The sequence below is a fragment of the Cystoisospora suis genome (genome assembly GCF_002600585.1).
Source record: "Cystoisospora suis strain Wien I chromosome Unknown contig_2485, whole genome shotgun sequence".
Lineage (NCBI taxonomy): Eukaryota > Apicomplexa > Conoidasida > Eucoccidiorida > Sarcocystidae > Cystoisospora > Cystoisospora suis.
In genome coordinates this window covers 51,841-71,706 of record NW_027155284.1, presented here as the reverse complement: position 1 = coordinate 71,706, position 19,866 = coordinate 51,841, and the positions used below count along the sequence as shown (strand labels likewise).

Below are 19,866 nucleotides of genomic sequence, written 5' to 3'. Positions count from 1 at the left end.
CCTTCACAAACTCTTCGCACTACATTGTTCTTCTGGTACTATGAGAAGGGATGACAAGCAATCCACACGGCACCCGTGAGTATCACTTGCGTGCGATATCAGCACATGAAAAGAATGGGCCGTTCTCTCTCCGGTGAAGAACAGTTCGTTTATGTAGACATACTGCAGTCTGTCTGCATGTAGAGTGTTCATAGAGAAAGTGTTATGCTTAAGGAGAGACATGTAGCAGACACCGAAGCAATACTAGTCAGTATTAGCTCAACAACGACCTTCATTGTTTCTCTCTCGTTTCAGGTAAGACAGATCGAAAGCGAGTAAAAGAACTTGGTATCCCTGAGAGAACCAATGAAGTTTGTCGTAGAAGAAGGCTTGTTTCTCTCGCCTCATGCAGTCTGGACCGGATACGAAGAAGCAAAAGCCGGATGTGGCTGTAGTATGTACACTCGACCCGGTAGTAATGTGGAAAAGAAGAGGGAGGTAGATACCAATCTACCGTCCCCCTACCATCATTTTCACGCACAACAACAAGCTAAAAGCTTGAAGAAGAACAGAACAGAAGGTAGCTACCATCGCATTTCACTAGGAGACACTCCAAGTGTACGTTCTTACCAACTAGAAAGAAAGAGATCGCTCTATACTCTGCCTTTCTCTCTCCCCGCCCACGCACACACGTAGTAGATTCATCTATGCACACATTCACTGTACCTTTCTATCTATCTATTAATCACATCTATCTATATATGTATGTACCTCTCTCGATGTGTGTCTCTCTGTATATATATTCATACATAATACATGTTCATATGTATGAATAGAAGCATCTAGACGATCACAGGAAAAGCAAGTAGTAGCAAAGAAAGGGTAGTGATGATGATGTTGGTGCTTAGTCCCTGCGGTTGTAGATACACCCCGCACCCCACTTCTACCCTCTTTCTTCCGCTACATGAGTGAAGAGAGATTCAATCGGTTAATAACGCTGATACTGTATAACCCAGTGGGCTAGAAACCTTGCACCCATGAGGAAAGTTACGACAGCGGACTTCACGATGAAACGGGAATAACCTTTTCTATATCCTTTCTCTTGTAGCTACTTGTCTCTTCATGTAAAAAGAGATTTCTCGTGTCTATCGCGATCTCTTTGTATGCCTATCACGATATCTGTATGGCTAGGCGAACTCGTTTTTTTCTCTCTATAACAACAAAAGCGTCGCAGCCCATGCTGCATGCATTCTTCTAATCCCTACCGTGTAGTGTATGTCCAGTGTATATACACCACAAACTTCAAATAGCCTCATGGCTCGAACGAAGAAGTTGACGACGAAGCAAAGAGAGGGAGGAAGGGAAAGCCTTGCACGAGAAATGAAAAGAAAGAAAAGGTAGGCAATTAGAAGAATCTTCTTCTTTTACATCTGTTTCAAGAGAAGAGAATCCTTGTCATCATCGTGAAGCTCAACTTATATACAGGAGGGTAGTGTGTGTAACTACCTACGGATATACCCCAGTAAGCACCCAACAAGTAGATGTCTATACACATGGTCAGACAACACGATGTTTCTCAGAAAGAAAAACATAAACGAGAGAATACATATGAGGTATGACGAGGAGAAACGGTTCAGAAAGGAATCGTACAGCGCAAAAGAATAAAAAAACCACTCTGCGAAAGAGATGAGGTGTACGTACACCTCAATGAGCGGACCGGTGAGTTCACAGTAATAGCAACAGGAAACGAGGAACTAACATGCCCTCTTCGGTGTACACATTTTCTTGCATCAATCATAAGAATGAAGGCGGTCAGCACAGCTCGAGAGATTCCTCCTTCTCTCTATCCTCCTCTCCTCATCTCTCTAATCCGCCGATCACGGTTCATCTCTCTCTTCTTTCGCTTTTTTAAACTCTTTTTCGAAACGACCAGAAACATCCCCACACGTTCGCCACAGCATGGCATGCATGCATCAAATGCGATAAAAAACACAAGAAATCTCTTTCTCTCTTTCTTTCTTTGTCCTCTTGTGTTTTTTTTTTCCGCACGTTGTAAGAGACCTTTCAGCACCCATTCACACAAGTGTGGCTTCCAGGAACACATAGATACATTATGCCTACCTCTTGCCACCGACGTTCATTAAAAGCGCGAGATCACCCAGACAGCCTCTGTTCTCTTTTTTATGTCTTTCTCTGTACTTCACCTTACATCACCCCTACATCTCTCTCCACATTCCTTACAGCTACATCTATTCGAGAAAGTATAGAAAAGAAAAGGCGACGAAGAGAGAGTAGAACGGCGAGCGATCCTTCGTGCCGATAGATTGATCTCTCCCTTTTCTTTGTTGGATCTCCCTCTCCTGGTCTTTCAGACGTCTTGCCTTTCCTTATGAAAACGCATGGATACACACGCCTCAGTCGACAGCAGAGCACAGAAAAGAAGAAGAAAAAAGAAGAGCCACTGTGAGAGACACTTCTCACACACAAGACACTTAGGGCTCTCCCTCCCTTGCACCATCTAAGTCATCGAATACACTACACCCGAGGAACGCCTACAAGCCCGGTACGTACACTTTCCTGTATCTCCCTTCATATATATTTCTATAGAGAGAGAATAGACAGAGAAAGAGGAACATGTATACGCAGTGATGCCTATACCAGGGAATTGCTGTACGCCGATTCCCGGCAAGGCAAAAGAGAAACAAGGTTCTCCTCTTAGGGCATTCTTCTCTTCCTAGATAGCCATTGACTTTTGATCACCCCTCCTTCACCTCTGCTTTTTTACCCTTCTTGATCCATGCTTGTAACTCATTCTCCTAAATGAGAAAAAGCTATCTATCTATCTATCTCCCTATCTGTCTTTGACCTATCTATCCACCTGTCGTTCCATTATCATCATTCTGTTCTAGTAAGCTTGAACAGACACTTCTTTCTTTCTTTCTTTGTTAAGTCATCCTTTCCATCATCTCCTTGTTCTTGCTGTTGTTCATCTTCTTATGGAAGGCTTTCTTTCTTTCTTTCTCCCGTTGCTTTCGAGTTTTCTTTGTTCTTTCTTTCTTAATCAGACTTGATCCTTGAGTAGATGTATTTCACAAAGAGGAAATTGGCAGTGAAGGTGACACATCCGGTCATGAGGAAGAGCATCCACGAGACAGCTAGAGAGTAACCAAAGAAGAAAGAAATCTGAAGAAGGCCGTGCATGCGAGTGCTTGTGAAGAAATAGTAGATACAATGGAGAAAGAAATATATACTCACACTCCTGCGAGAAGGCAAGAAAGAAAAACGCAAAAGCAAAAGAGAGAGAGAAAGAAAGAAGCACCCTTGGTTAGTTGGTCTTGTGAAGAGAGACATATACAAGTAACGTAAGTAGGATCTAGGGTATGTGTATCCTTTGGTACGCATTTGCTGTATCCTCCGAGTGAGCTATGTGTATGTGCAGATGACCTACACATTCGGAATCAGGTGTAAAAATACACCAACTTCACAGGAAGTTCATATACACTATTCTATACCTATATGTACTTTGACTTGGAGAGGACATGTCTACAGAGATATGTATCTGAAGAAGAGCCAAGGCTGTGCAAAGAGGCGAAGTAGGTTCTATTGAATGTATAGAGAGATAGAGTGACTTCAGAAGATCAAGAAGAACCCATTCATCATTCATGTCTACTGTTGGACTAGAATAAAATTGGGAGGAAAAACAAAAGAAAACACACTGAGCTTTCCATCAATCAAGACGAAGAAACAAAGCAAAACGAGACTTCGCGTGGTGTATACATACATCGTCATATTCGTATCTATTCATACATACACAAATACTCGTACATAGAAATTCATACATACATCTCCACACAAACATACATACACATATTCGTACATATAAGAGTTTATTGTTATTCACGGACACCTGAGGGAGGGCAGCATAAGAAGCAGCCACCTAGAATAGCCTCAAGGAATACGCAGGGCGCCTCTTGGTATCTCAATATAGTGAGTGTGAGAAAGACATCTAAATATGCAAATGCGTATAATTTCTCGACTTTGCTAGGCAGTCGTATTGAGAGGGATATGTAGACATCCACATTTAGGAAAAGGAATCTTAAAGATAGATAGACAGATCAAAGGTAGGGAGACAGATACATTGGAATAGAGGAGACACTGGTTCAACATAGATCCCTACTCAATACATAGGAGGCCACGCCTAGCGTCGTAGTTTATAGATGTATGTACAGAATCATTGAGAGTAGTTCATGCTTTCTATGAAGTAGACTTCGGAGAGACTTCACTTCTCTCTCGTGTAGATGAACTTCTTGGCTTACCCTCCGCTAAGAAAGGAGTTCCACCACCACCGGTAATCCTCGGCGTTGAGGTGCATGTAAGTCAGAAGAACACTCACAGCCGCGGCGGAGACGAAGAGAAGAAGTCCCGCAAGAAGGAGGAAAGAATAGAATGTATAGATACGATTCGATGACCAAATACTGACAAAGAGATAATGAAGTTCTATGTATATTCCACTGAACGGCATAATGCCACTGATTAGAGCTTGAAGACGAGGCTTATTATACCATCGAACTCGAGGAATCTCTCTTGCCAACTTATTCGTCTGGAGAAGAAAAGAAAACAAACAAGAAAGAAAAGAGGAAAGACAACAAGAGAGAAAGAACGCAAAAAAGAAATGAACAAAGGCACACGAATATGAAGGGTGTGGTAGATATAGATATAGACATATACAACAGAAGAGGAAGCAGGCGTCTCCATCACTTGACTCGAGTGAAGGTCAGCAAGAAATCTCTGTGTATATACACACATGCATCAATCACGAGAAGCGGATCATCTCTTTGTGAATGCAGCCACCACAGAGAGGACATAACTTCACAGACTCTCGTCTTCTTCAATAGGACAGATAGACAGCTCTTCCCTTCCTCCACGGCTATGCTGCACAAATCAAGCAACCCCCTCGAAACATGAGCAGTCAAACGCAGAGACAAAACACATGGCCAACTGCGCAACGATGTCTACAATTCTAGCTATCTGTAATCCATCTATCTATCTATCTGATAGGCGGAACGAGTGAAGCATCCCCTATATGATGGAGGGCAGACTAGATGAATCTCGTTCTTATGTGTTCTTCGTGACTTGGGCCTCTTTTGTCGTCTTGTACGGACCTTGCAAGGAAAAGCTCGACCTCCTTCAATAGCTTTGGTGGCTCTTCGCTTCCCCCAGATCCCGCCTAAGATCGTCAGTGGAAGAGTAACTGAACAAGAGAAAAAGAGAAGAAAACAATAACAACTACAAACAGAATAGAAAGACAGAGAAACACAACGAATGAAAACATGCCGGACATACGCTTGGAGATCAGTCCTACCTCACATAGGTCGTCCGTAGAGATATCAGTACATACATAGATGGAAGGATTGACGGATGAATAGATAGATAGGTGTAGAAAGAAATAGATAGACACATCGAAGATATATAGATAGGTAGATCACCATGGATGGACAGATGAACAGATCATGACAGACACCCATGTTGCCACGGTAGATAGATAGATCGACACATGAGTCCAGTTAACTGGATAGATAGATAGATAGATAGGTGACGATACATCCACTTCAAGCAGAGCTAGTGAGTGAAGAGGAACGCAGCAAGTGTCTCTTTTTTCTTCCTTTGACGAGTACTGAGATGTCTGTCAACAGCCCTTTTTCCACTTTCCTGTGTTGGCTAGTTACGTGTCTATAGAAGTAGTCGATCCTTATCTTGAAGACTATCTCATTCCATCTACAGCTGTGTATGTCTTCATAGCAAGATGTCTACCATCGACAATCATTCATCAGCATCAGAGCACTGGCGATAAAAATAAGCTCGCTGTGGATGTGAAATAACTTCCTTTTCCCCTGTAGAGATAGTGAGTATGCATACACATCACGACTTGTATTAGAGGAGATGTGATACAGAAAAGAGAGAAGAAAAAGATTCTCTATTTATCCACTCTTAAGGAAATTTCAAGAGAAAACACGCCTAACGAAAGAGCCAAAAGACTCCACTCTCGTTCCTATGAGAACACAGGAAAAGGAACCCTCTTCTTGACTACGCCTATCTATACTTGATCTATTTGTATTGGATCTATCTATCTTTAATCTATCTGTCTATCCACATATCTATGTGTATGAATATGTCATGCGTAGTATACAATAGGTCGCGAATTGACTGATACGATAGCAGCGAGCAGAGGTATATATATATGTATATATCCATTCGATCTCCACCGTCCACCCTGCTTCTATATAGTTGTGTTCACATATCAGATCTAAGCCGCTGTCTTCAGTAGTGTGTTGGAGATGAGAAAGACCTCAAAATACATGATACAGATGTAAAGATAGTCAGAGGGATAAGAGAGAAGCAGGGACGGAAGAGAGAAAAGACGTTTGGGAGGTGCAATGAAGAAAACGGAAAGAAGAAGGAGGTGAAGAAATCGTCGAAACAATAGAAAGAAAAAGATGATAAAGATGAACTTACTGAAGAACCAGCAAGCAAACAGAAGGAAGGCTGTAGAGAAGGGAAGAGCTGCGGTTGAATGATAGTATAAAGCTATTGTGTTGAGGATACACCAAATACAAAACAACGGAAGCTACAGGGACAAAGACAGAAGAAGCAAAGGAAAGAGAGTAGTTGTAGTAGTCGTTCTTAGGTAGAGGGAGTGAGGAGAGAAGGAAAATGAAGATAGAAGAGGAATGGACCTAGCCGCATGCAGTCATTGTCAAATCTTTCAGAGGAACATCTCCTTCACTCCGCCGAGGCTAAAGCCACTACTGCTCCCGACGCACAAGAGAGAGCCAAGATACTCATAACTGAAATACACAGCAAAGGACCAAGCTCACTCCTCCTCCTTTTCTCTTTATCAATGCAGTGATAGCTATCTACTTATCTACCTTTGATCTGTCTAAGCGTATCACGTATGGATGTATACAAAAGTCAAACAGAAGACTAGAGAATAGAAGAAAGACTTGGTCTCTGCTCATGTCATCCTGCAGAGAGAAGCACAAATGAAGAAATGAATAAGTGGAGAGTCTCACGCCCCATGTTCTTCAGCTACTGTACGACGTTATCAAACATCTCTCAGCTTGTACTAGACAACATACTCATTCTGTCCCACTACTGCTACTACCGCAATACATACACATGAGCTACCTACCTACCTATCTCTCTCTCTCTCTCTGGATCTATATATTGCGCGTAGACATCGATCGATGCTGAGCACGAGCAACAACTACCCCTCGGGGCTTCTTTGATTCGCAGCGCAGGCCTTCCCTACGAGGAGTCCAGTTATCACGAACTTCTCTCTCTACGCATACATACTGGTCTAGAGAAAGAGAGAGAGATACATCTCTAGAGACAGAAGGAGACAGAGAGAGAGGTGTCCTAGTTTCTATCCTGTGCATGGTGCCCCCGCTTGCCTGGGTGAAAGAAAGAAAGAAAGTTACACTGCAAGAAAGCGAGCAATTACTACATCTTCAGAGCCCATTAGTTTCTACAAATCTGAGCGGAAACGTGAATCTAAATAGATATCGGAGAAGGCCTATCTATCTATCTATCGGTTTGCCCATCTCTTATGGTTATAGAAGAGAGAAGAAAATAAAGACACACATACAAGATTCATTCTCTCCTATCCTTGTGTTTCCTCTCTTCTCCGTCTCTTTCTTTTTGTACTTCCTCCTCTTGCCTTGTATAGACTTACAGCAAACATGATGATAGTCACGATCAGATTCCACGACCATTTAACGCCTCCCATCTTCCTATATGTACTTGAACTTATATACCCCGCAACAACTGAAGGATAGTAGACATACAGGGCCATACATACACATGCGCCATACGTGAATAAACACATCTGTACATGCATACACAAGAGAAACAAGACATAAAAGGATAGATAGAAAAAAGCAAGGTGAGAGTGAAGAAAGAAAGACAGAAAGAAAGACGAGTGAAACATATGTAAGAGAGCAGACAGAACAGTCTACAGGAATCTGTTTGGATTTCCTCTTCACAATATGAACACGAGCATTTTCTTCTCGACTTCTTTGCTTCCCTTTAGCTGCTCTTCTTCTTGTTTCGATGCTGTGCTGACACAATCGACTCACGCTGCCCTAGCACAACGCCATCGATACCCATCTCGACGTTCAGTTGCTCTACTCTTTCTTGTCCCTCCATAAAAGAGAGCTTTGACTATGACGTTGGAAAACCAAGAAAACGCTTCTCTTTTCTCCTCACAAAACGAAGCTATCCATCTATCTGTATCACCTCGCATTCTTACTTCAGATGGATAGTCGCTGCCCGTGAACGTATGTATCTCATATTCCTCTATCACCAAACAATATATATATATATATGTATACGCATACGTATATATATCCGTCTCTCTCTCTATATATATATAGAGAGAGAGAGAGAGACGTCATAAGTGAACGGACACTCTTGTGTATGAATTCCAGGCAGTTGTCGAACAGAGAGAGAGTAGATCGAAAAGTCTACTGTCCGGCTATTGAGAGGTAGGGGCCTAAAAGAAAAGAACGAAAGAAAGTCAGAAGCAAGGTTAGGATGCTTTTGTTGGAACCCATGAATTCCGAGACTTGACACAGAGGCTCAGAAATAGATGTGTTGAGAGAGAGATCTAGTGGTGTGTGAAAAGAAGAGAAGACGACGTACACGATGTTAAGAAATAAGCAAGGAGAGAACAAGATAAAAGTTCTCCGCGTTCAAGATAAGGAATGAAACATCCGACAATGATTGTCGCTAGGACCTGAGGTAAAAAAAACAACAAAACATTACCACTGTTTGAAGCACATCGATGTACATACACTCCATCTGCAGTGTATATGCACCCGAGACACATAGAAGAGAGAGAGCTGTACATATAATACATAGATATGCATACATTCACGACGCCCAGTTTCACTAACCCATCTTTCTTCTTGTTGACAACGGGCTGTAGATCAGTATCGCCTTCACGGTCCGAGCCAAGTGCACATTAGATTGAGTAAACGTGCGCCCTGTGAATCTCTTCATGTCTACAGATAGAAAGAAAGGATTGTCACATCCTCCCTAGAGCGCCGACAGAAAGTCCGGTTGACTGACAGTATGCGGGGGCGAAAGATCTCATTAGCAACGTCATCAAACGGAAGTGGCATTGCATACATATTTCTTTCAAGAGCTGTATATACACTCCAGATAAATTGGTCTAAGTAGATCGAGAGAACTGAAGTGTATATATACAAGCGTTACCTCTCTCACGATGGGATAAGAGCGGTCACGAAAGTTGCTCTTCCTTCTCATTTCATATCAAAGAAGAGTTATCTCCATCATTCTATCAACATTGTCAAGGAATGAAAATAAAAACCGTACCTCCCTCTCTTCTTCTTCTCTTTTCCTCTACGTGTAAACAATGAGGAGACTGCAAAAGACTATGTGATATTCCCTGGCATCTCGTACTTGAGTAATAAGACAGCGACATATGTGTAAAGTGTATTCCCTATACGAGGTACATACATACATACACACCTACATACACTTCAGCGACCTGTCTCACTCACCTTCTAGACATTCCAAGTGACACATTGCAATTTGAAGCAAATCTTCATCTACTATCCATCTACATATCTTCGCTGCCTCTTCATACATCATTATAGAGAAAGCAAAAGAATAAATGAAGGGTGGGTATGGAAATGTAGAGAAAAATCTTCGGAGGCGCAGTTCACTCCCCCAGTGCTAGTAGTTGCAGTAGTAACACGAGTGCGTGTGGGCTGTTTACCAGGTGTATGTACACCTTCGACAATAGGTGGAAAGAAATTGACTAGTGTCTTACCAGCATGAGTAGATGAGCACCACATCCCACCATTCCAGCTAAAGGCATTCGATGTGGAGGAGTTCTAAAAACATCCGCGTGTAGGAGTTTCCATCCTGAAAAAGAAAGAAATAAGGAAACAAACACCATCTCCCTCTGTACATTCAAACATAGATCAGTATGTATACGTATATGCAGATATATATATATATATACTATCTATAGATACAGCATACATATATTTCTATATATACATGTATATATATGACTGCATCAGGACTACTCTCGTGTCTATATCTATCGGCGGCCTAATCTTCATCACTGGAGGCGGGAGAAGACGGGAGAGAACTAAAGGAAACAAGAATGCCATTCCTCGAAAGAAAGAAACTTGTCTAGAAAAGAAATGAAAAAGAATAGAAGAAGAGGAAGAAACGAGGCTCTCCCTATCGGAGAGATAAGTGAAGACAGATCGAAATGAGGACAACCAAACATGCACGTGTACTGGGGAAGATTATCCTACATAGATATCTTTCAAATACAGATGAAAAGTACAAGACTCCTGTGGTCAAACTAGTCTATCATTCATACCGGAGATAAGAGAAGATGACATCAAGTGAAACACCACAGGAAGCTGAAAAAGAAGAAATGGAGAAAAACTGCAGAAAGCCAGTAAGAAAGTGGCTATCCGCTCATCTAGAGAAGTATACGAAAGAAAGGTTCTTGCGACCTCTCCACAAGAAGGTAGGTGATTCTATAACCATGTTTGGAGTGTACGTACACCTCCACAATATACTTACGACAAATCAGAGACATGCGAGAGTGTTATTCTATAAAGAATGTTTTCACTGACAGAGACTAAGAGAGACTGCAAACTGACCTGTTTCCTCCTCTAGTCCTGCAGCGGCTAATTCTTCATCCGCTAGTCGAAAGCCCATGCTGTACATACACCTCACCCATTCTCACGTTCTATATGTCAATATGTGTTGATCCTACAGCACAGGATCTCTTCTTTGTATCTATATGTGAATGTTTCTTTTAGTAGCAAGAAAAACATTTCTTTGCTTTCTTTTCTCTCTGATAGGAATCTCCAGGAATAAAGGAGGGAAGAAGAAAGAGCCGCGGTTGCCTTGCGTCTATTTTCCAAGAAGAAAAAATTGAGAAATGAAGAGGCTAGTTGCCCAGTAACATCAGAAATCCATGTTCGGCTTCACACACTAGTCACGCCTGCATGTAGGCAGCCGGCCCTCATACTCTATTTGAACGTCTATATGCCTGTCTATCGGTCTATACACGCGAATATAGTTCTATCCAGTGCCTCTATGATTATGAATCTATAGAATCACCTCTCCAGATACGCTTACTGCTTGACAACAAATACGAACGCAAGCCATAGGAAGAGAAGAGTTAGGTGAAAAAAGAGAATGTTGAAACTGGTCACCTCAGATACAAAAGTTCCTTATTACAAACTCGATTATCGGTGTTCAGTCGCCAGTCGTTTCTCTTGCAAGTTGTCGAAAATGACGCGGAAAAAAGAGCGACGAGGGAACGTCTCGTGTCACTCTTCTCCTTTTCTAACGAGAGAGAGAACAAAAGGCGTCGGAAGTGTACATACACTTCACAAGTAGTAGGAGTGATCCTACTTTCATCCAACCACTGATAAACCAAACAGACCTCCGGCTGACACTACAGATGTAAAGACAATCTCTTTATATATACGTATATGTATATACGTAGGTATACATGATAGATCATGTTCTATAATGACAATGTAGAATATAGAGAGGAGATCACATCCGAGCGGAAGAAAGTTCGCTAGTTCGTCTGGCTGCAGCAGAGCTGTTCCGTTCCTTTCGTTCCTTACTTGTGTAGATCTGTCTTCACGATTTTCATGAGGAGAACTAAGAGAAGAAGAACGATGAGGAGTGTGAAGACAAACGAATTCAGTATCCCAAGCCAATGGACATCAACTAAAGATTTTCTACTGCCTCGACTTCTTTGCTGCTGTTGCTGATCTTCACTCGTCCCTGATTCCCCTCCTTCCTCTGTAGAATCTCCTTTCTGAGGTTGGTCAGAAACGACAAGGTCTCCAGACACCGGAGCAAAGGGTGAAGACAGCTGTCTATACACTCGAGACTGAGGGGAGATATCAGACCGGGCCTTCCAGTCTACTGTGTAGGTGAAAGAGATGGGAAGGGTTTTTCCTCGAGCCTGGAGAAGAGAAAGACGGAAAACAGAAAACAGAAGGAAAGGAAAAAATGAAAGAGATGGATGACGGTGAAAGAGAGAAGAAAAGATGAAAATCAGAAGAGACTAGGGATGTACGAAAAAGAGGAGAAACAGAGGTGAAGTTTTAGAATGAAAGAAAGACAAAAACCTACAGAAGGGGGGAGGTAGAAGAGAAATGAAACTTTTTTACATATCATACACAATCAGCCAAAGAGGTTCACAATAGAAGAGGGAGGGGTTGATACATCAAGAAAGGAAAGAGAAACATATCGAATCTACCAAGACGTTTTCTATCTTCTCCTGCTCTTTCATAGCAACCACATCCTAAGAGCACGAGAACGGGATCGGGGTATTGTAGGGTGTACATACACTGATTTAAATTTCGATCATAACAAACATCAGAATGGTGTGCATGAGAAGACCATGGTAGTAACAGTAGCTTTATGTGATTTATGTACTCAAAGATCTGAGGGCTTAGGGTCTACGTATGAGAATATATACACAGACGTCTATCTATCTATCTACATATCTATGTGAAGAACTATACAGCCCGGCACCTTCCTTCTTTCATTCCTTTCTCCTTTCCTGAAGTCATCTCTCTCGCTTTGCTCTTGTTCTTCTTCTCCGGAGGGGGGACAGCTGCCGTGACGGAGAAGAACTCTTCTTTTCTAGCTCTCTCCCCTTCACAGCTACCTCAGATGCACAGAGGTATGAATAGCGAGAGATAAGATTTAATGCTCGCATCTAGTTCCTTAGAGATATGAGAATGATAAGGAGAAGAAGAGTTCTGGTGTCTATGCTCTATGAGAGAAAGAAGCTTTCTTTCTTCATCGTGGTATCGATGGCCGGAAGCCGTTATCACGACTTTCTCTTGTTCTTTCTTACAGGGAGATCGGTGATATCAACGAAGTCTTTATTGAGATCTTCGTTAGCAAGAGTTGCGTGAACAACCTGGCCTTCATTATATCCTAGAATGAAATGAAGATGTGTACGAAGATAGTATCGGAATTCGTATTCGGATTCTTCATATCCTTCCTTTGTTTCTGTTTTGTTATCATTATCTTTGGTGTCTTCTTTGTCTCCATTTTGATTCTCTACTCCTTCTTCTCCTTCTGAGGGCGGGTACTTCTTCGGTTTCGCTGGGATGGCGTTCATCTTCTTTTGAAAAATCCGGACTCCAAATGCCTGGTGTATAGGGAGCTCATCAACATACATTTCAATGAAATAACTTTGATCAATAAGATCTTGCCACTTCATGATAAGCGATGCATTAGCTTCTAAAGTACATAAGACTTTTGGTAATTCTTGCTTGACTCCATAAGAGATTTCATAGCCACTTTTAAGGAGACGATCTCCCCGGAGAATCTGTCCTAATGTCATTGGTGCAGATTCTTGCTCTGCAGGCGTGCAGATCCCTAGTTTCTCATAGAAATCATATGTTTCTAAAGGATTATGATATGGCCATGTCTTGCTAACACACACAGAGACAGGTGACCCAACTGTATGAGATGTTGCATCCGATAGATAAGATGAAGAACGAGATACTAATGTCGATTTGCCTAGTTTATAGAACAGAAGGCCAAAGAATCCTATCCCAAGAAGAGAAAACAAAATCCTTGTTGATGTTCGTGTTTGTCCAAGCCCACTATGGTGCCCCGGAGGGGAATAGCCATGACCACCACCACCACTGCCGCCCCCCCCCCCTCCAGGAGAAGAGTGCGGAGGTCTCATTCCTGTTGTATTCAGAGAGAGGACGACGACGCTTTCTTTCTTTCTTTCCAGTCTACATGAACTTTCTGGTGAGGAGAAAATGGCTGAGTGAGAGAGGTCCGACGGAAGAGTGAAAAACGGGGCAGACAAGTAGAAAGACTATGTGTGGATGTGTAGTAAATGAGTCCAAAGACCTTGTCTTGCAAAGAAACAAAGGAGAGATATGAGGAGAGAGAGGAAAGAACGATAGGCAAAGAGCGGACGAGAGGAAAAGTCAACGACGAGATAGAAGATGACTTCGTTACGATGCGATCAGAAGAACGAGAAGAAAAGAACTATGGTTTGGGGGAGAAATGCGGAAAGGAAGGAAGGAGAGCACTATCACAGAGGGAAGAAGAGGGGAACAGCAACATCCCAGTCCAAGATTCAGTCTCCCTCCTCATTCGCTCAAAGAACAGGTCCCGCGAAAAAACATATACTATGGTGATTAGGCATACAGTGGAATACAAGAGCAGACAGCAGTACCGCCGACTGAGGAGACAGCGGAAGGGAAGAAATCCTGGTCAGAAGGGAAAGAGGATTGGTGGCGCTGGACAGACAAACCAAAGCAAAGAGAAACCCACAAATTTTCTGAAGAGACGGTTACGAATAGGACGGAAAGTAAGGCCAATCAGGAAACGAAAGAGAGCAAACAAAAGTCGTCCACTCTCCGGAATTGTGCGTGCGTCTTTTCTCAGACTCTTGCCGATGACAGTGTTTGCAGAAAACGAGTCTGCTCCCCTGCTCTGGACAACGGGAGCAAAGCGCGGGAAGAGAGAAACACCGAGATTTAGAAGAAGAATAAGGACACCATAGCTAAGCGCGCAGAAAGAAACTAGGACACTTGGACAGCGGTATGTGTACACAAGAGCATCTGGGAAAGGGCATGCAAGAAGATGAGATAAAACAAGCCGCGAAGCATGTACATGGTGGTAGAGAAGGCGCCGATTCAAGAGCCAACAAGAGCCCGATCGGCGCTGCTAATGGCCAGCTTCCCTACTGTGAAAGCAGGCACTACGAAGTGCACAACTACCGACGAACCGACCACGGCTCTCGGTAAGACACTCTGCTTTGAGATCTTGGGCTTGACCCTGGGTGGCGTGAAGTAAGGTACGCGAGCCATCGCGTTCTGTCCATGTTTGACACAGGAGTGCGCACTGTATTACAGGAGTGCGCTTCTATTGCTAGTCCGCGCGCACGTCAAGGAGTTCTCTACCTTTTGTTCTGGCGGAGACAGCAAAGCTAAAAATGCCTGTGGCACCATTCTGTCTGTTGCATGTATGGTGGTCAGGAAATGTCGCTGCCACCTCTGTAAACCCTCGACATCGTCAGCAGTGAGCAACACAAAACAAACAATGGGGAGTACGCCTAGTAGCAGACGTCTCATTGGCCCACAGCAAATGTAACACTCCAATACTGTCTTCGTTTGCCTTCATCTCAGCCTCAATATTGCGAGGAGCACGATACACGAAAGAGAGGTGCGGCGGTTTCTCTCAAACCAGCACGAAGGGTGCCACAACGTTCGACATAATGTGGTGGTATTGCTCTGTACGCACTCTATTGAATCTCGTGGAGTGAATCAGCAGCTTCTTGTATATTGCTATACACTAGAACCACTCTTCAACATCTGTAGAATCGGCCTGCTTCAATGTTCTGTCCCTACGGCACGACTGCAGGGAAACCGCAAAACTCAAGCGGCCTAGACTAAGCACTACCGGCTTACCCAAGCTGTGTGGGGCTCAACACAGCGGCTGTTTTCCTCTTCGTGATTGATACAGCACGCACTGGAACCAGCATAAGCTCGGCACAATTGAGGACATACACGGACAGTGCATGAAGGTTCGTGCACAAGTATTCCGACTCTCCGCCCTTTTTTGCAGCCGCTCGGGCCCTCCACGACACTCGGCTCAGTAGGGAGGCAAGTCCATAGCACAGCGCGTGGCGGGCCCGACGTCCGCATATGTTGCTTTATGACCGAAGCACAGCACTCACTGAAGCGCGTGCGGACGCGCTTTCCACACAAAGTCACCACACAAGCACTACACTACAGGTATCATATTGGCTGCGCCTCCACTGGATGTCGCTCTCCGAGCGCGTGCACAAAGCTGAGCGTTTTCCTGTCAGGAAAACCAAATGGTCTGCCCCAGTCTCTGTGCGACCCTGCAAGATCCCTGTCGTGGCGCTCCATTCTCGGCTGGCGGTCTCTCTTCGTCCCCTCTCGCTTCAGCCGCTGCCGTAGATCCGGCCTTCCAAATCGGACGCTGGACGCTATGTGTCTAACCCAACTGGACTCGGGCCGCCTTTGCTCTGTCAACCCACGTACTTCCAACAAGCGGTCAGCTGCTTGGGTGTAGCCTCTTTGACAAGCTAGAAGTTGTGCTCATAGCACATGAACGAATCGGATATCCGTGAAATTAGTATCGTAGGCCGTCACAGTATACCGTGAACAAGGATGTGAGGCGCAGCAGTGTCGAACAAAATGCTGGCCGTGGTGTTGTTACTTAAACTGAGACTCTGACTAATCTTGGTGGAAACGGCGAGGCATCGTCACGGGAAACTGAACGGAAGAGAACAGAATCACATTGGTGGTACCAACACGAGTGTAGAAGCGAGTCCTCTGCGGCTCACACTCAAAAGAACACTTGCTGGTAGCACACGCGGCCGCGTTCCAAGCGAGCTTGCGTGCATACAGGTACTGAGTGGTGTTTTACACCCAAGCGCTATCACCTTCACGGAGAGGTTTGAAACATTGCCACGGCTGATCCGATCGCCAGTCATTGTCTCCGATGAAAAACCTTTCCCGGGTGACAGAGGAGCTACACTCCAGCTTCTCAAAAGTGACGGTCTGTTGTGCTTCTGCACCGCGTCGTCTTCGCAGTTATGCGGTCTGACTTGCGACTTTTTCTCGTCGCAGTTGGCTGGTCGGAGACCCTGCCAGTGAGCCAAGTAGTGGGTAAAGAAATGTCTCATGGACGCGCAGCAGAAAAACGCGAAAAGGACAAACCGGGGCAAGGCGCGCGGTGTCACCGGAGAGAGACAGAGGTATCAATGAGGATTCAAGAATTTAGCCGAAGAGAAGTTTCGAACAGCGGACCGCATCTTGACGGTGCGGTGATAGTAAAGATACGACAGAATAGTCAGGAAAAGAAACTCATGCTCCGCTGCAGAACAAACAGCGGTGCGGGTTCACTGGACGCTAATGAACTGCCAAAAGCCAGTAAAAAGACAAGGCGTGATCACCTTTTCACATATTCAGCCTCCTTGGGATTCATGGAAGCGTAGACAGGCTGAGACCCGCCGAGACCAGGCATACCCCCAGCCGAAATTTCCGGAGCGTTTCCGAAACCGGGGATTTGAGAAGCTGAATCTCCCGCCATACTGAGCCAGGGCATAAAAGGCAGGACAACGGAGCTTTGCACTGGTGGAAGACCGGGAAGCGGAGGCGGTATGACCGCATCACCTGGTGTATCTGGAGAGGCAGCTTCCCTGTTAGGTTTGCTCTTTTCATCGCTGGGAGGCTTGGCCCACGACAAGCGCAACTTTGTTCCCTTGATAACAAGATTTGAGTGCATGTGTTTGATAGCCTCCTCAGCAGATGATCTTTGTGCGTAGCACAGGAAGGCGCAAGACTGTGAGCGACACATCTTCACGCACAAAAGCTCTCCGAAGCCATAGAACGCATCTCGTAAATCCTGCGAGTTGATCTCCTTTGTCAGGCCTCCGACATGCAAAGTAGTAATTGACGGGTCCGCAGGTGGTTCGATGCTTTCCGCCTTTGATCTATTAGCGGCTAACCGCAGAATCTTCTCAGCAACGGGATCATCTTGACCAGTGTATCTAGGAAAGAAACGCAGGAAAAGAGCACAACACAAAACTGGAACATGCATCACCGTACTGGGTTTACAGGCCAACTACAGAGAAAAACTACTACGGCCGGAAAGTAGCGCTCAAGCCTGTGGAAGACAACCCTGGACAGGCTAGCATACCTACCTGTCACGTAGATTCTGGTTCGCCAACGCAGGATCATGGTCAACAGCCTGATGAAGATATGGACACTCGTCTCCTCTCCGGCACTCGCCCTTTACCCAGAACGAGCAGACCCTGGGAGCATTCCGGCGGTAGTACGGATGGGTCCTAGCGAGCGCGCGTAGACGTGCCTCCGGTTCATCAAGCTTGCCATAGGGAAGCTGATCCGCAGCTTTCTCTAGCCGATTGGCCATATATTCACGGTTCAAGGGGTGATCCGGAAGATCGACCTTTGCCCCTTCTAGAATTTTATCCCGAACTTGAACTGGAAGTCCATACTGAAGATCAAAGAGGCAGGTCTGGCATACGTTCTTCAGTTTTGCACAGGTCTGGCAAACCACTGTTGTTTTATACCGAGCCTTAGGACCTGGCTTCCACCTGACACGGGCAATCCACAGTTGCAGGAGACCATACTATACTTTTCTACTCTTCAGACCACCGGGACAAAAGACAACGGGACAGATGACGTCCCACCACCGCATTTACACAGGTGAGCCCTTTGACTAGACACGAGTCGCTTTAGCTTGACATGCGCCGGCAGAGCCCTAATTGACAGAGGCGGTACACAGTGTAAAAACAAACGGTCACGAGACGCGTTGTCACTTACCGGAAGCCGGTGTAAGGCCTTGTACAAATGCGGCACTCCTTGCCTTCCCTGTCTCGCTGCATTCGAACATAAGGATTATCGCCAAGACACGTCTCACAGAGAATCGGGAACTGCGATTGTTCTTGCGACCGTCCATGATGATCCCGGGCGATGCCGAACCCGCTCTTCTCCAGTCCCGACATCTTGCAAAAGAAAAGGCACGAATCTGCTCAGGCAACCGTTAAGGATACTGGCGTCACTCACTATGGAGGACAAAACAACGAACGGAGATTTTTGCTTGCGAAAAGTACGCTTGTGACACTCATCAGAACAACAGAAGCGGCCAGAGCTCAGTCACAGGCGCACTGCAAGCTGGGAAACACGTCGTCAAGAAGTTACTCTTGCTAGCAGGTTGAGTGAGGGAAAGAAAAAAAAATCCCTGTTTCTCAGGAACCAAGAAAAGTTTTTCTTTCCGCGGACGATGCTCGGACACGGCGGCCAGAGCGCAGGAGAAGGCAGCTGCCCATATTCAGTTTTGCATGCACTTGCGCCATTTGGCCCTTAAGAGTTGACGGGGACCGCGCCGCGCTTCTTCACCGTGGCCTACAGAGTGGAACCAGGAAGCAGTATACAGCGCTCCATGTACAGTGACTGAGGAGTTCCCTCATCTGGCCTTTGCAACACAGCGGTTCAACTCCTGTCACTTCGACTCTGCGTTTGACTGGCCATCGAAAGGAACAACGTTGCTCCGTGGAATCTTCCCCGCCATGCTTCACGTGAAAAGAATTAGGGTCTGACGAATTGAACGGTAGCTTGCTCATCGCTGTTCGTGCTCTCCTCAGTTCCCCACCCGCAACACCAGCCCTACTTATCTGATGACGACGGCCATTCTCGGGAAATCGCAACTCGGGGATCCCAGAGCTGCGGTACTCGTACGCGCCCCCACCAGAAGCTTCGCGAACTCCAAGTGGGCTCACTGCTCCCCGTTCGCGTCGCGGATCTTGATCAAGCCGCTCAGCCAGCAGCACCCTACTATTTTTGGTTCGCCCCTCAGACCGGCGGCTCGAAGGGGCAAATGAACTACAAAACTCAGTGTCACCACGTGCTGCGGAATGCCGTTCGACCGCTAGCCACTTCTCTCCTCTGCAGGTGTATGTATCAACTCTGAAGGCTGCTGCAGCGTAGGCGGTACGTAGCGGAGCAAAGACCCAGTCTACTTCAGTGTGAGAGGACAATGTTGGCAGCGGCCACCGAGTTCAAACACAAGAAAGAGGCCCCCCCAGTAGAGAACTGTGTCTCACATCGCAGAAGCAACTTCCCTTGTATCACTCCAAGCCGCCGGCAGCGCCACTCATCAGCTCCACATCCGCGTCACAGTCAGACTTCAGTGCTCGGCCCCCCGAACGCTGACTGGAGCGGCTTCACGGCAAGACATGAAAATCTCCGTCACAAAATCCTAGAGCTG

The 19,866-nt window shown here is 45.2% G+C and overlaps 2 protein-coding genes across 2 annotated transcripts; both read right to left on the bottom strand.

The window, feature by feature from the left end:
* Window positions 1–331: 331 nt before the first annotated feature.
* On the bottom strand, window positions 332–14,609 carry CSUI_005173 (endomembrane protein 70 subfamily protein). Its single transcript, XM_068065352.1, has 11 exons — window positions 12,926–14,609; window positions 11,676–12,022; window positions 10,692–10,750; window positions 9,836–9,930; window positions 8,680–8,773; window positions 7,712–7,864; window positions 6,493–6,604; window positions 5,142–5,230; window positions 4,296–4,579; window positions 1,245–3,238; window positions 332–392 (listed from the first exon to the last, which is right to left on the bottom strand). Exons 1-6 carry the CDS (start codon window positions 13,769–13,771, stop codon window positions 7,770–7,772), a joined length of 1,536 nt encoding a protein of 511 aa, XP_067922681.1. The 5' UTR covers window positions 13,772–14,609; the 3' UTR covers window positions 332–392; window positions 1,245–3,238; window positions 4,296–4,579; window positions 5,142–5,230; window positions 6,493–6,604; window positions 7,712–7,769.
* Window positions 14,610–17,025: 2,416 nt separating this feature from the next.
* Window positions 17,026–18,870, bottom strand: CSUI_005172 (zinc finger protein; the record flags this gene model as incomplete). The annotated part of the gene is made up of 3 exons (XM_068065351.1): window positions 18,423–18,870; window positions 17,780–18,193; window positions 17,026–17,626 (listed from the first exon to the last, which is right to left on the bottom strand). The coding sequence occupies exons 1-3, from the start codon at window positions 18,602–18,604 to the stop codon at window positions 17,026–17,028; spliced, it is 1,197 nt and encodes a 398-aa protein (XP_067922680.1). The 5' UTR covers window positions 18,605–18,870.
* Window positions 18,871–19,866: the final 996 nt, after the last annotated feature.

Bases quoted from the DNA above. Each gene is read 5' to 3' on its own strand.
- CSUI_005173 (XM_068065352.1), bottom strand. From the start codon at position 13,771: ATGAGACCTCCGCACTCTTCTCCTGGAGGGGGGGGGGGCGGCAGTGGT. The intron at 12,023-12,925 runs GTAAGAAAGAAC...TCTCTTCTCCAG, and splicing joins TTGATATCACCGATCTCCCT to GCTCGAGGAAAAACCCTTCC. The intron at 10,751-11,675 runs GTAAGGAACGAA...GTGTATGTACAG, and splicing joins GTGAAGACAGATCTACACAA to CATGGGCTTTCGACTAGCGG.